This window comes from Onychostoma macrolepis, chromosome 05, assembly GCF_012432095.1.
Source record: "Onychostoma macrolepis isolate SWU-2019 chromosome 05, ASM1243209v1, whole genome shotgun sequence".
NCBI classification, from domain to species: domain Eukaryota; kingdom Metazoa; phylum Chordata; class Actinopteri; order Cypriniformes; family Cyprinidae; genus Onychostoma; species Onychostoma macrolepis.
Genome location: NC_081159.1, coordinates 38,107,622 through 38,119,842, shown reverse-complemented (window position 1 = coordinate 38,119,842; position 12,221 = coordinate 38,107,622). Strand labels below are relative to the sequence as shown.

The 12,221-nt window shown below is 37.2% G+C and overlaps 1 protein-coding gene across 6 annotated transcripts in view; it reads right to left on the bottom strand.

The window, feature by feature from the left end:
- The window catches only part of ypel1 (yippee-like 1), a 29,443-nt gene that overhangs the window by 16,737 nt on the left and 485 nt on the right, over positions 1 to 12,221 (bottom strand). The window contains exons 1-3 of one of the 6 annotated variants that reach the window (XM_058775752.1): positions 10,819 to 12,045; positions 8,062 to 8,104; positions 7,643 to 7,930 (exon numbers count right to left, since the gene is read on the bottom strand). In XM_058775752.1, coding sequence (XP_058631735.1) covers positions 7,643 to 7,759 — 117 coding nt within the window. In that variant the 5' untranslated portion in view covers positions 7,760 to 7,930; positions 8,062 to 8,104; positions 10,819 to 12,045. Of the gene's footprint in view, positions 1 to 7,642; positions 7,931 to 8,061; positions 8,105 to 10,818; positions 12,186 to 12,221 lie in introns of those variants that run through there. The other 5 variants (XM_058775754.1, XM_058775755.1, XM_058775756.1 and 2 more) reach the window with 5 other exon arrangements.

Sequence of the window (12,221 nt, the reverse complement as noted above, 5' to 3'; positions counted from 1 at the left end):
AGCTTTCTGGGAAAACTTTAACACAATCTCACCAATGCAGTTAATTATAAATGAATATTCAAACTACGCACATCTAGGATTTTTCTACAAATGCAATGCATGCTTGTTGTTGGTGTAAGTGGCTGGATTTAGGCCAGTGTGCTCCTGGTAACCAGCTGTCATCCTCGGTCGCAAGAGCTGGGACGGGGGCGAATCGGCTTTACTTTTCCACTGCCGATGACCCGAGTATAGCTACAAGCCTAATAAAGACTGTTAAAGCCCACAGCGGCTGTCTGCGCTCTTCTAAGAGGAGTGTCTAACCAGCTCGAGCTGAAGGCAAACGGGTAATTTTATAGGGACACTGACACAATGAAAGGCCCCCAACTGTGTCATTTTACATTGTGGGACAAGTAAATCTGGCTCTAGCTACAATGGTGGTATGTGCATAATGCACTTGGGAATAAGAGGAGGGGAGAAAGCAGTGCATTTAGGAGGAAGAGAATGCATTTGAGCCAGATCAATGAGATTTAATTACAGATCTGCCTCCATTATTGTTATAATTACAAAAGCTGTGCGTGACAGTCCTGGGAAACATTCAGTGCAAATAAGCAAAGAGACACATTAGTGACACAAAATGTTTTTATGCAAGCTTCCGCTTCAACTGGACATTTAGCATGAAGAAGTGTTTTTTTGTTGTAATTCATTCATTACAGAGTGCAAGTTACTTTTTTGCAGCAGAAAGTCCCTCACATTGTTCCAAATGACTGCTTACTTTAAGATTTTTCACATGGCTTGAGGATATCTTGGTAAGTGTTGCTGGGTTTTCAACTACTGTAACCATAACAGCAGGCCACACAGAAGGGATCCCTGGGATTTGACAACTCGCTCATATTTGCCAGAGGATACATTTCTCTTTTAAAAAGATTAATGAACACTTTAACGTTTTTCCGCATGACAAGGGCCAAGGCTATTTAGGTTAACCTGCAGATGCAATGAAGTGTAGATCAATTATTTAAATTGGCGGTTTGGACTGTGTGGCCTAATGCATACAGTAAATGTTGCATGCAAACTAAAGGGTGAATACTATTTCCTACAAACCTGGAATCGCAACTTTCTACCAAATGCATGCACGCTTGTACTGGAGTTGGTGGCCTGTTACAAAAACTGCTTAGACTAGTCAACTCATTTTTTTCTTTAAGACTGGTCATAACTTTTCCTAGTCAGTTATATAAAAACTAGTCAGTCAGTCAAATTTGAATCCAGAAAGTAGGGACAGCTGATCAAACTAGTTGTTAAGACTCAAGAATGCACTTTAGCTGAATTCAACAGTCATGATTTCAATCTCTCATTTTAAAAATGTCTTTAGCGCAATCAACTGTCAGATGTGACAGTCAGGCTGTGATTGCCTTTGGTTGAAGTAGTTGCAAGGTTGCCTAGTTCAACCAATGATACATACATTTTAATTAGTAATCACAAAGGTCACACAGACTACTAATAACATACACTTCAAAAGTCTGAGGTCAGTTAGGTTTAATTTTATTCAGCATGCATGCATTATTTAAGGAATAATTACATTTTAAAAATATATATTAAAACAGTTATTTAAATATTTTTTCACACCATTACTGCAAAATAAATGCAGCCTTGGTGAGCATAAGAGACTTCTTTCAAAAAACAAAACAAAAAAAACCTTCCAAACACAAAACTCGTAGGTGTATGTAAATGAAAAATTAAATGCATTCTGGCATATGTGCAAGTTATTTGTGCATGCTTAAAATTATAAGTGTTACTGCACTCCAATCAATGGAGATTTGGAACATGTAGCATTGCTTTATCATTTCTTATGCTAGTCAGAAGATTTATGGCATCACTTCATTGATTCATGATCATGTCAAACTTTGACCAGCATCATTCACACACTTCAAAGGATATTCAGTCCATAACCAGAACATCAAAGAACAGACGTCTCTCAGGTCTTTATGCAAAATGTCTGAGATTCATCCTGCAGCCAACACAGACTGATTTTGATTGCAACCCTAAAACTTTCCACCTGGCTTGAAAACAAAACCAGCCATTCTTCCCTACCTCTTTTGCCTGTCTTCATTTATCTATTGGCTAAAAACTTACTCAGCACTGGCTGGCTGACTTTCCTCCCTCTCTCACTAGTCTTAACTCTTCTGCTAATGTAACCTGAGATGACTGTTGTTAAAACAGAACAAGTGGGTCATTTACTGTTCCTATCAAAGGTACCTGGCTCTGAGACAAACTGCAGTCAATGCCGGGTTTGTTCTAATTCTTTTCAATCATTACCTGATTGTGGAAGCAGTTAAGAGGCACATCTGATAGAAGAGGTTTGGTAACCACTTAAACTACTGAGGAGGAGAAACAGGGAGTTTTATAGAAAAGGGTTCAGAACCGGAAAACCCATCAGCAAACAGATGCAGATAAAGGCAAGACTTCATAAACCTACACAAGCAGTTGTATCAATAGCTTAGCATGTCTCCAACCTAACAACCTGGATAAGCATGAAAATACACAGCAGTCTAAAATAGTCAACTTTAAATTAGATACTAAAAATAGTAAGTATACAATTTTTAGTATTAAAAAAAATGAACTTGTGATTAAAACATTTTTCTCGCTTTATCCGTCATCTCTGATTTATTTTTAAAATCAGCTGATTTTAGAGAGAGCAGGTCAATTAATCATTTATTTGGACAGTTTGCAATAAATTGGTGTTGTATCTACCCATAGCCATGTCAATATATATTATAAATGTTCTGTTTTCAAATATTTTTTAGCAAATTGTGAGTAAATTTATAAAATGTGTAAAAATATTCTAAAATAGAAATTCAATAATTCAGCAATAAGTAAATATTTTATGCAAGATGCAGCAATTTATGTAAGATGTATAAATTAATTAATTATGCATTATTGATTCATTATTAGAGCTATTTATTATGCGTAATTAATTCATTTTAAGGGAAAATTTGGCCAAAACAAGGCATCTTAGAAATAAAAATATGTTTTGGCAAGATAAACAGATAAATGAATAAAAATTTGGGCAAAATTATGCAATACGTAAATATTTATATTAGCGCTGGGCAACGATTAATCGCATCCAAAATAAAGGTTTTTGTGTACATAATAAATATACACAATACACACACCTATATTATGTATATATAAATACACACACAAGAAAAAATGTGTTTATATATTAAATATATTTCTATATAATATAAATTATATGAATATAAATATATGTAAATATTTTCTAAATGTATACTGTATGTGTGTCTTTATATACACACATAATAAATATACACAGTACACACACATATATAAACAAAAACTTTTACTTTTGGATGCGATTAATCATTGCCCAGCTCTAATATCTATACATATACTTTCTTAAGATTTATTTTTGGCATTTTTGCCTTTATTACAGGACAGGAGCTGACAGGAAGTGAAGTGGGAGAGAGATAGGGTGCAGGATCAGGAAAGGTCTTCGAGTTGGTATTCGAACTCGGGACGGCTGTATGTCAGTGCACTGAACACAGAGCTGACACGTATAAACACATTTATGCAAGATAAATAATTGGCCAAAATGAGGCATCACAGAAGGTAAAATAATTATGCTGCCAATGTTTTGGAACAGGTTTCGCATTGGGAAAGTGCCTATGGTGCAGGGCGATTAGTTACTGTTTATGTACTGCTTCCAAGAACTTCTGAGTATTTTTTGGAGGCGACCCGTGTAAGGATTTCCCCGCTCAACTATATAAGAGATTGCTTAACGTATAAAGGTCTTTATGTAGTGAAATACTATCTCTGGAGCAGATGGGGTGTCTGTCTGCAAGCCAGAGGGGTGCTTGATGATGACTTACTGCAGCAAAGCCTTAGCTTTAGCCTTTCCACAATACTGTCCGCATTCCGCCAGCGACGTTTGATGCCGATCCAAGAGTTCAGCATGCGAGTCCTGCTCGTTGTTGGCTAGCACCATGCGTGCTAATCCTTTCTAATGTTGGCAGGTTTGTGACTGCATAATGCAAGATACCTTGATACCTCCGAGTTTCTAAAAGAATGCATTAGTAGGACGAGATGCATCCTTTCAATGAAGGTTTCACACAAGTTGAGCATGGCACTAGCAACACCGAGGTCATGGGTTTGATTCCCAGGAAATACACTGAATTAAAAGTGTATACCTTGAATGCAGCGTAAGTCTCTTTAGATAAAAGTATCTGCTAAATGCAAATGTAGGTTCAACATAAAAATGGAAAATGTTGTCATCATTCTATGGTTCATTTTTCCATGCAATTTCTATGAGAAATTTGATCATAATTCTGTATCTTTTTAAAGTTTGAATTAATATGCATCAAGAATGATCGCATTAACAACAAGAAGAATGATATCTGGCATGGCAAGTCCCTGCTTTTGTGGCCATGCTAGAAGAATGAAAGTATGTCATAATCAAATTGACCTGCTTTACCAGTTAAAACAAAAAAGCCACAAACATTTTCCACTTTTGACCGCTAACAAAGGCCTCCATTCTGAAATAAAGTGGGTCATCTTTAAGGCACCATCTAAATGTCAGGATATGTAAGGAACATCTGTTGAGCCTTTCATGGTTTAAATGTCTATTCTTGCCCTTAAAATCTCCCCGCAGATAACATCGCAGAAACAATGCACCCCTCACAAATTACGATCTGCCATTGAGCAGGGCCATTTGTTAATGAAATGAAGACGTGTGCCATGAAAGAGCCCTTAGGTTCGCAGTAGCTACAGGAGAAAGGCGCTGGACCCAGACTATCACCCAATGACATAATCAGCTTAGAGGTAATTCTTGGCGCTGAGGAGATGAGATGGAGAGAGGAAGTTGCAGGAGAGCCCAATTCAGCCATACAGCAAAACCGCTTTTCACTCAGAGCGACACACCTCCCTAGAGCATGTGGTGGAGCAAGTGCTAAGAGCATTAATGCTTTTATTTGGACACACAAACAATCCTGTCCAAGTGCGCCGTGGCTGAACGAAAAGAGACTTTCTGAAAGATTGTGGAGGATAAATGCACTGGAGCCTGAGCTGTTTTGTTTTGCTCACTGTGAAATTACATTCTTTGTCATGAAGTTTGTCCCTGGTCTACCTTCACGTCCAGAAGAGAAAGTTTAACTGGCAAAAATTCATACAGTCAGGCAATTAATCTGTGTGAAAAGAGGGCATGATATTACTGCTGCTCTCCACAGATCTTATTTTAGATCCTGTGTGTATTTAGATACAGATGGCGATGCATCATCATTTATGTGTCAACAAGCCATAACTTGGCGGCAATGAGATTCGTACATTTTTACATATTTTAGAGATATGAAAATATATCAATTAATACGAGTGACAGAGTAAGGCATTGGCCAGGTCAATTAACAGAGGTGCATTATTCAGCCTCATATCGCTGTCAAAATCTATAGCCATGCCAATATATAGTATACACTTTCTGTTTTAAAATATAATTTTAGTAAATTTTGAGTACAAAAATTTTTAATAAATGTAGAATTTAAAAAAATAAAAAATAAATACAGCAATATACATATAATAACATTATATTTGTATTTTGATATAAAATATAAATATATAATAATGTATTTTGATAAGTAAAAAAAAATTGTAAGTACATAATAAATATATAAACACACAAAAACATACATACATATAGATACATATTTGTTTGTTCGGATGGAGTATTTTTAGCCTTGACCTGTTTGAGGTCACTGTCATCTTTATACAATAACACCATAACGAATTGCATCATTGCATATCTACATGATCTATGACCTTAAAATAACAACAACAAAAGTCTCTAAATACGTAATGGAAATACAAGTTAATCAACATTCCATTCTTTATGTCAACATAATCCATAAAACGATGCTGGATCACCAAGAGGACATGTTGAACAGCTTCAAATTTATGACCCATAAAGCAGCTATGTATGTGACATGGCTTTTTATTGTGCATGAGAATTTTAATTAGGTGCATGTTCCTTCACTATAAAAATGAGGAAGCTAATCTTACCTAACTGGGACCGGATTCATGAAAATCTTCTTAAGAAAATATTTTAGAACTTATTAAGAATTTTTCAACAATTTCACTTTGGAACATTCTTATAAACTAAAAAAAACTTATTCCTTAAGAACACCTTATTTTTATTAAATGACAGGTGTTATTTGACTGCATGGCTGTTCTTGGTGAAGATTTGCTGATCAACTAAAAAAGCCTGTCTTTTTGTACCGCCTTGCAGATTACCTTAATAATCACAAAAAGAGTATTGTTGTAATTTTTGTAATTATAAAATTAAAAATTAGGTCCCTGTTTGACAGACTTTTTAATTGTACAGTCATTAACACATAGTCATGACCGATCATTGTTTACATAATGGATCACTGGTGTTACTTTTGAGTACTTGTGCACATTGCGAGTTCAAGTGATATATATGTAGCTAGTGTTATGTTGTAATGAATGTAACAGCCCAATAAAATCATTAAGCATCTTGATTCTTACCTTTGGGGAGATTATCCCCAACTTTTAAGACAGGTTGAAGGTTATCCAAACTTTAAAGGTCTATACACACTGGTCCAACAAACAGTGAACAATGCTAACAGACCTGATCGTTGGGTTTTCAGTGTGTTACACCTGTTGGCATTGGTCATTGCTTGTTTTCGCCACTGAACTTGTTGAAATGACATTTTTCATTTTTTGGAATATCTGAGAAGTACCGTACTGAAATCTGGTGATGGTATCTATTGGTCGGCGTCAGTTGTTGCAGTGTGAAATAGCCTGAAGAGATTTTTAAAGATTTTTTTTTTTTTAAGATTTTTTTTTTCTTTAGAACATTCTTAAGAAATGTTTTTGTAAATCTTGAAAAGAAATATTCTTAAACTTAGAATAAGAAGGAAATAGCAGTTACCAAGAATTTGATTCTTAAGAATGTTTTGTGAATCCGGCCCCTGAAAACTAATTTTCAAATACCTTTGTCCTGGAAAACAAGAAATTAACAACCAGCGTGCAAACAGGTTAACCAAACCACCTGTTTTCAGAACTACAAGAAGGTTTGACTGATCCTGACAGGTGCTGTGCATACTGGGAAATGGATCATCTCTTGCAGTAGCGTTAACAGCTTAGCCATCTGGGAGAATGGCACGTGCCTCCTGTGCGAACATATCCTGTTATATCCAACAAACAAGATGCAAAGTGTCTGCTGTGGTATCACAGTACACCATAAACAAAACGGTACTGTAGCTGGTAAACCTATTATGGGTGCCGTCAGGAGACACAATAAAAGTCCTGTCACAGAGATGTGACTTATAGCATGTTGCAAGGTAACAGAAAAAAGTGATATAGTTTTACTTATGTTATAGCTTATATATATATATATACACACATACATACATACATACATACATTTTACACACACATGTATGTATGTATGTAAAGTAATAATAATAGTTACATATCTAATATATATTTTAAATTAAAAAGAAAATGAAAAGCCACAGTACTTTGAAAGCAGCTAAAGTATGGTGACAGTACTGAATAATGTAGTTAAGTTGGTAGTATGGCTACTTTTAATTAGTTACTCCCTAACGCTGTCTATGAGTTCATTGGAGCCTCCACTGACCTTTGAGATGAGCTCATCGTGATTGGCGAGATGTGCCCGGCAGTGGATGCAGCTGTAGGTTCGGTGACAGTTGGGCAGGTAAGCCTGGAAGGTCTTAGACTTTGTCATTTTTACCATCTCACAGTCGTGATGCTCCTCACTGGGCTCCTCTGGGCTGGCGCTAGACGAGTTGCAGCTCTGCTGAACTTGCTGACAGAAGAAACACTGGAAGATGCAAGCAAAAGCCGTCGTTGTTGTGGAGTGGATGTGTGGTACGCTCCACACAGACACCACAGGAGAAAATACGACCTGGAAATAAAGGGGAAGGAGAATGGGGAAGGCCATTACTTTTTGGAATAAACATACTCTATCCTAGCAAACTATAAAAGACAGGCTGAACTGACTTAAAAAACAGTTCACCCTAAAATGAAAAGTCTTACATCCTTCACTCATCCTCATGTTCTTCCAAAACCATATGTCTTTCTTGAGATTTTTTACATGAAACACAAAAGGAGAAATTGCACTGGTCACTTTTCCATGCAATTACAATAAATACGAACAAGAGCATTCAAACTTTAAAAAGATACAGAATTATGATCAAATTTCTCATAGAAATTGCATGGAAAAATGAACCATAGAATGATGACAACATTTTCCATTTTTATGTTGAACCTACATTTGCATTTAGCAGATACTTTTATCTAAAGAGACTTACGCTGCATTCAAGGTATACACTTTTAATTCAGTGTATTTCCTGGGAATCAAACCCATGACCTCGGTGTTGCTAGTGCCATGCTCAACTTGTGTGAACCATTTCTTTCAAATGAAAAATTAGTCCTAGAATTGCAAGAATACTTAGCAAATGAGCAGCTGAAATCAGATAAAAGCGAAAGAAAACAATCATTTGCTCTTCACCCGTGACAGCTTAAGCCCGAGCAGCCTGTGAGGCGTTGTGTGCCTGATGAAGTGTGAATAATAATGATTTTCCCTCCAGTGAATACCACATATTTAAGATTCACTTTTAGCCAACTATGGTTGTTTAAGCATGTCAAAAACTGCAGCTTTGCCCTGTGCACCAAGAGGACCAAGCTAAGCTTTATTGCCACTGTGGGAAATCCAGTGTCTTAATAGACACTGTATCTATTAGAGGATGACATTCAAATCAACTTGCTTAATGAGGCCAGACTGACCCCTTACAGAGCCAAAATATTACTAATGCAGTAAATTACTTAAGGCTGCACTTATTTCAACAGATTTGAGCAACTGGCCATCCTTTGATTATCATACTGTACCATGGTACTTTTTCAGGAACATGACAGTAAGTTATTTTAACACTTGAAGATGAATGCTGCTTGAGAGGCACTGGTAGATTTTAACATGTACTTTGCTAACTGCCATCCCTTTTTGGCATTCCTCTTTTCATAGTTCACATACTGTTCGCACAGACAATCAGAAAATAACAGGAAACTCTGTATAATGCGCTAATGAGGGGGCAACAACACTTTATGCAATAGAAAAATACAGACACACTTCCGCAATAGCACAGGAAGCTCCAACCATGCAGACCAACAAAACGCGTGAGCTCAGCTCCTGTGGCGCCTTGTGTTGCCAGATCTCGCTAAAACAAGCAATATGCTCTGACTTACCTAACCAAAATAAACATGAAGCAGCAACCCCATGTTGCTTTTCATTTGCATTAAACAGCTATAAACAATGATGCTAAAAAATGTATCCTCCTCCACAAATAATTTAGACGTTTTACATATTACAACTGACCAGCTAAATCTCTCTCATCCACACACGAAAGGGGATTCTGAGAAAAGCAGAAACGGAGTGAAAGAGAAATTGGGCTACTGCTTTTAATTATTACACATGCAGCAGGTGGGAATATTTGACATCTGATATTAGTAGATGATAATTCATTGTGCTGTAAAGACCAAGCTCTTAGCAGTCAAATATGCGACTGTCCTGACATAATTGTTATTAATAAGCCCTCAAAACCGCCCGTAATTATAAGCGACTTGACGTAAACACATAAAGCAGGACGTCGCGTATAATAAGCGGAGATGGCAACACAGCGATGCGCGTTCACGAAGGTAACCAGAGCTCGCGCAGCGCGCGATGTGGCACGCGTCTCGGTGGAAATGAGAACTTGTTTACCTGTAAACATCATATCTGTGGATATTCAATATGTAGGATTTTTTTTTTTTTTTGCAGATCTATGAAGAACGTGCAAACATAAAAGCTCGAGATTATTACCCATGTTTAATGTTTGTAGCACGAATTGTATTGTAAACACAAATATAACCACATTACGTGCTCGCGCAATTGACAAGTCAAGCGTGCTTTCATTAAGATAAGTTGATTTTGTAACCACAGACATTGTGAAATTCAGGAAAATGTTTATTACTGTTCAATATGTTAAACGGCTAATTCAATTAGTGGGAACAAAAGATGCGTTCAAATCGTAAGAGAAGACCCGAGGACGGTGAATATGAAGGAAGATCAACAGCAGACAAACAAAGGAGGTTCATGAGCGCGTGTTAACCTGAGAGGATAAGGCTAATCATGAGCATTATGGCTTAAGAAAAACAATAATAGCTATAACAAATCTAGCTATTTAAGAGCTCGAATGGCCACGTTAAGCTCCTAATCACTTATAGAAGAACAATAAACGAGTCAGTTATTCGGCGTAAGCATTAATTTGTTTCTTTTGTTTTACTTCCCTGCAAAGTGACAAACAACTAAAGCAAGGTCTTCATAAAAGCAATTCAGCGAGCCAACAATAGGCTACTAGTTACAAAAGGTGCAAATTGATTGTTGTCAGCGGGATCTTTAGAGAAAACAACAAAGAAACTGTGAGACCAACGTGGAAAACAAAACAAGGGACTCGTGCTTTGTGACAAAACCAGGAAGCGCTGAGTGACACAGACAGCATTTGAGACTCGATATCTGCAAACACCGATGCCAACAATCAAAGTACCATATTTGAGTTTTTATTCCGCATAATTAATTTGTAAATCGCGTGCATGCATCCTGCTCCACATTTTTTTTCCACTGACAGACCAAAGATTTAGAAAGGAATGGTTTTGAGCTTGTGTTAATTAACTAACAAGCGTCCTACAACAATAATCATGTTTTCACGTAGCAAATATATGAGTCTCTAAGCTTGAAATGAACGTAAAGTCTCAACTTACCACCTGAACTGGATCTCAATGCGAAGTTTGGCATAGATTTTCTATAGGGAAGCTGAATATTATTTTTTTCTCCAGGGTATAGGCTACTTTGTGATATTTGTATTTATTTTTTGGTTTCGGTTGCCTTGTCTCGGTGCAGATTCCGTCTGGAGAGCTCAAACTGAGACTATCTGACAGTTTTGTGTGTCGGTTAGGTTGTACATTTCTCTAGTCTTTGTTGCACTCTTTGTGTTTGTGATAGACTTGCTGCTTTGAGTGGGCGGGGCGTCGCATTACTGGCGTGTGAAGCATCCAATAGATGGGCGGTGGGGGCGGGGCTACCAGCCAAGCGAAAATAATCCCGGATGTGTAAATAAATACAATGTAATTTAACGATTACATAGGTTAAGATGATGACTTCATCGGATTCGTGTTTTGCATTATGTTCCCTACAAGAGCTACATGTATAAAGAATAACAGACCAACGAGGTGAAGTGGACGGAAATGTTTTAGATTTTAAAAATGATTCAGTAGTAAAAATAAAGATTTAGTAGGCCTATTCGTCAAATAATTGAATGTCTTGCATTATAATCTGTAGTTATTAGAATCCTATAGCTACTTTCATCCATATAATTTCACTGGTTCCTTATTATAGCTAATACATCCACAAATACCACATGCAAATCATGCCAACACGTCAAGACAGAGTCATTTTTGAGCAATATTGCTCTAAAATAAGGGTTCATGTAGGGGTGGGTTTCACAGCCTGACAGCACTAAAGAAATGGCCCCATCTTTATGCGTCAGAGAGCATCTGCTACGCCTTATAAATAATAAGTGAAGAGACTGCCTAAAATAAATGATGGTCACAAAAACCAACCCATAATTTGAGTAGCTGTGCGCAACTATAACGCCAGATGCAATGCATAACGTTAAAACTTCCGTAGTCTACATTCACATGAATGCCATTGTCATCACATTCGTTGACAGTTCAAAGATAAATAACTACCTAGTGACACAGACAGACAGACAGACAGACAGACAGACGCAGTGTTCCGACGATAATCAATATTGATCAATAGTTTCAAAAGCGAACAGGAGGGCGTGAATTCGCGAAGTCTTCGTCTAAATAAGGAAGCCTGTCGGGTCGCCACCACTGTCCTGATGATGTCATATGTTTTCATTCTGCGTCCCATTTTATAACTCCGCACCATGGTAACCCACAGTAAAGCTTTTCACACGGACACAAGCTCACATAATAAAATACATCTAAAGACCGTTGTGCTTGACAGCGTCGTGTTTTAACTTGCTGCCTGCCGTATCATTTAAAAACACAGCACACCAATGTGACCTTCGCTGAGGCACTTAGGATGCAGTGCTCTTAAAGCAACTCACAACTGGGTGTCCTGCATCGGAAAATATAAT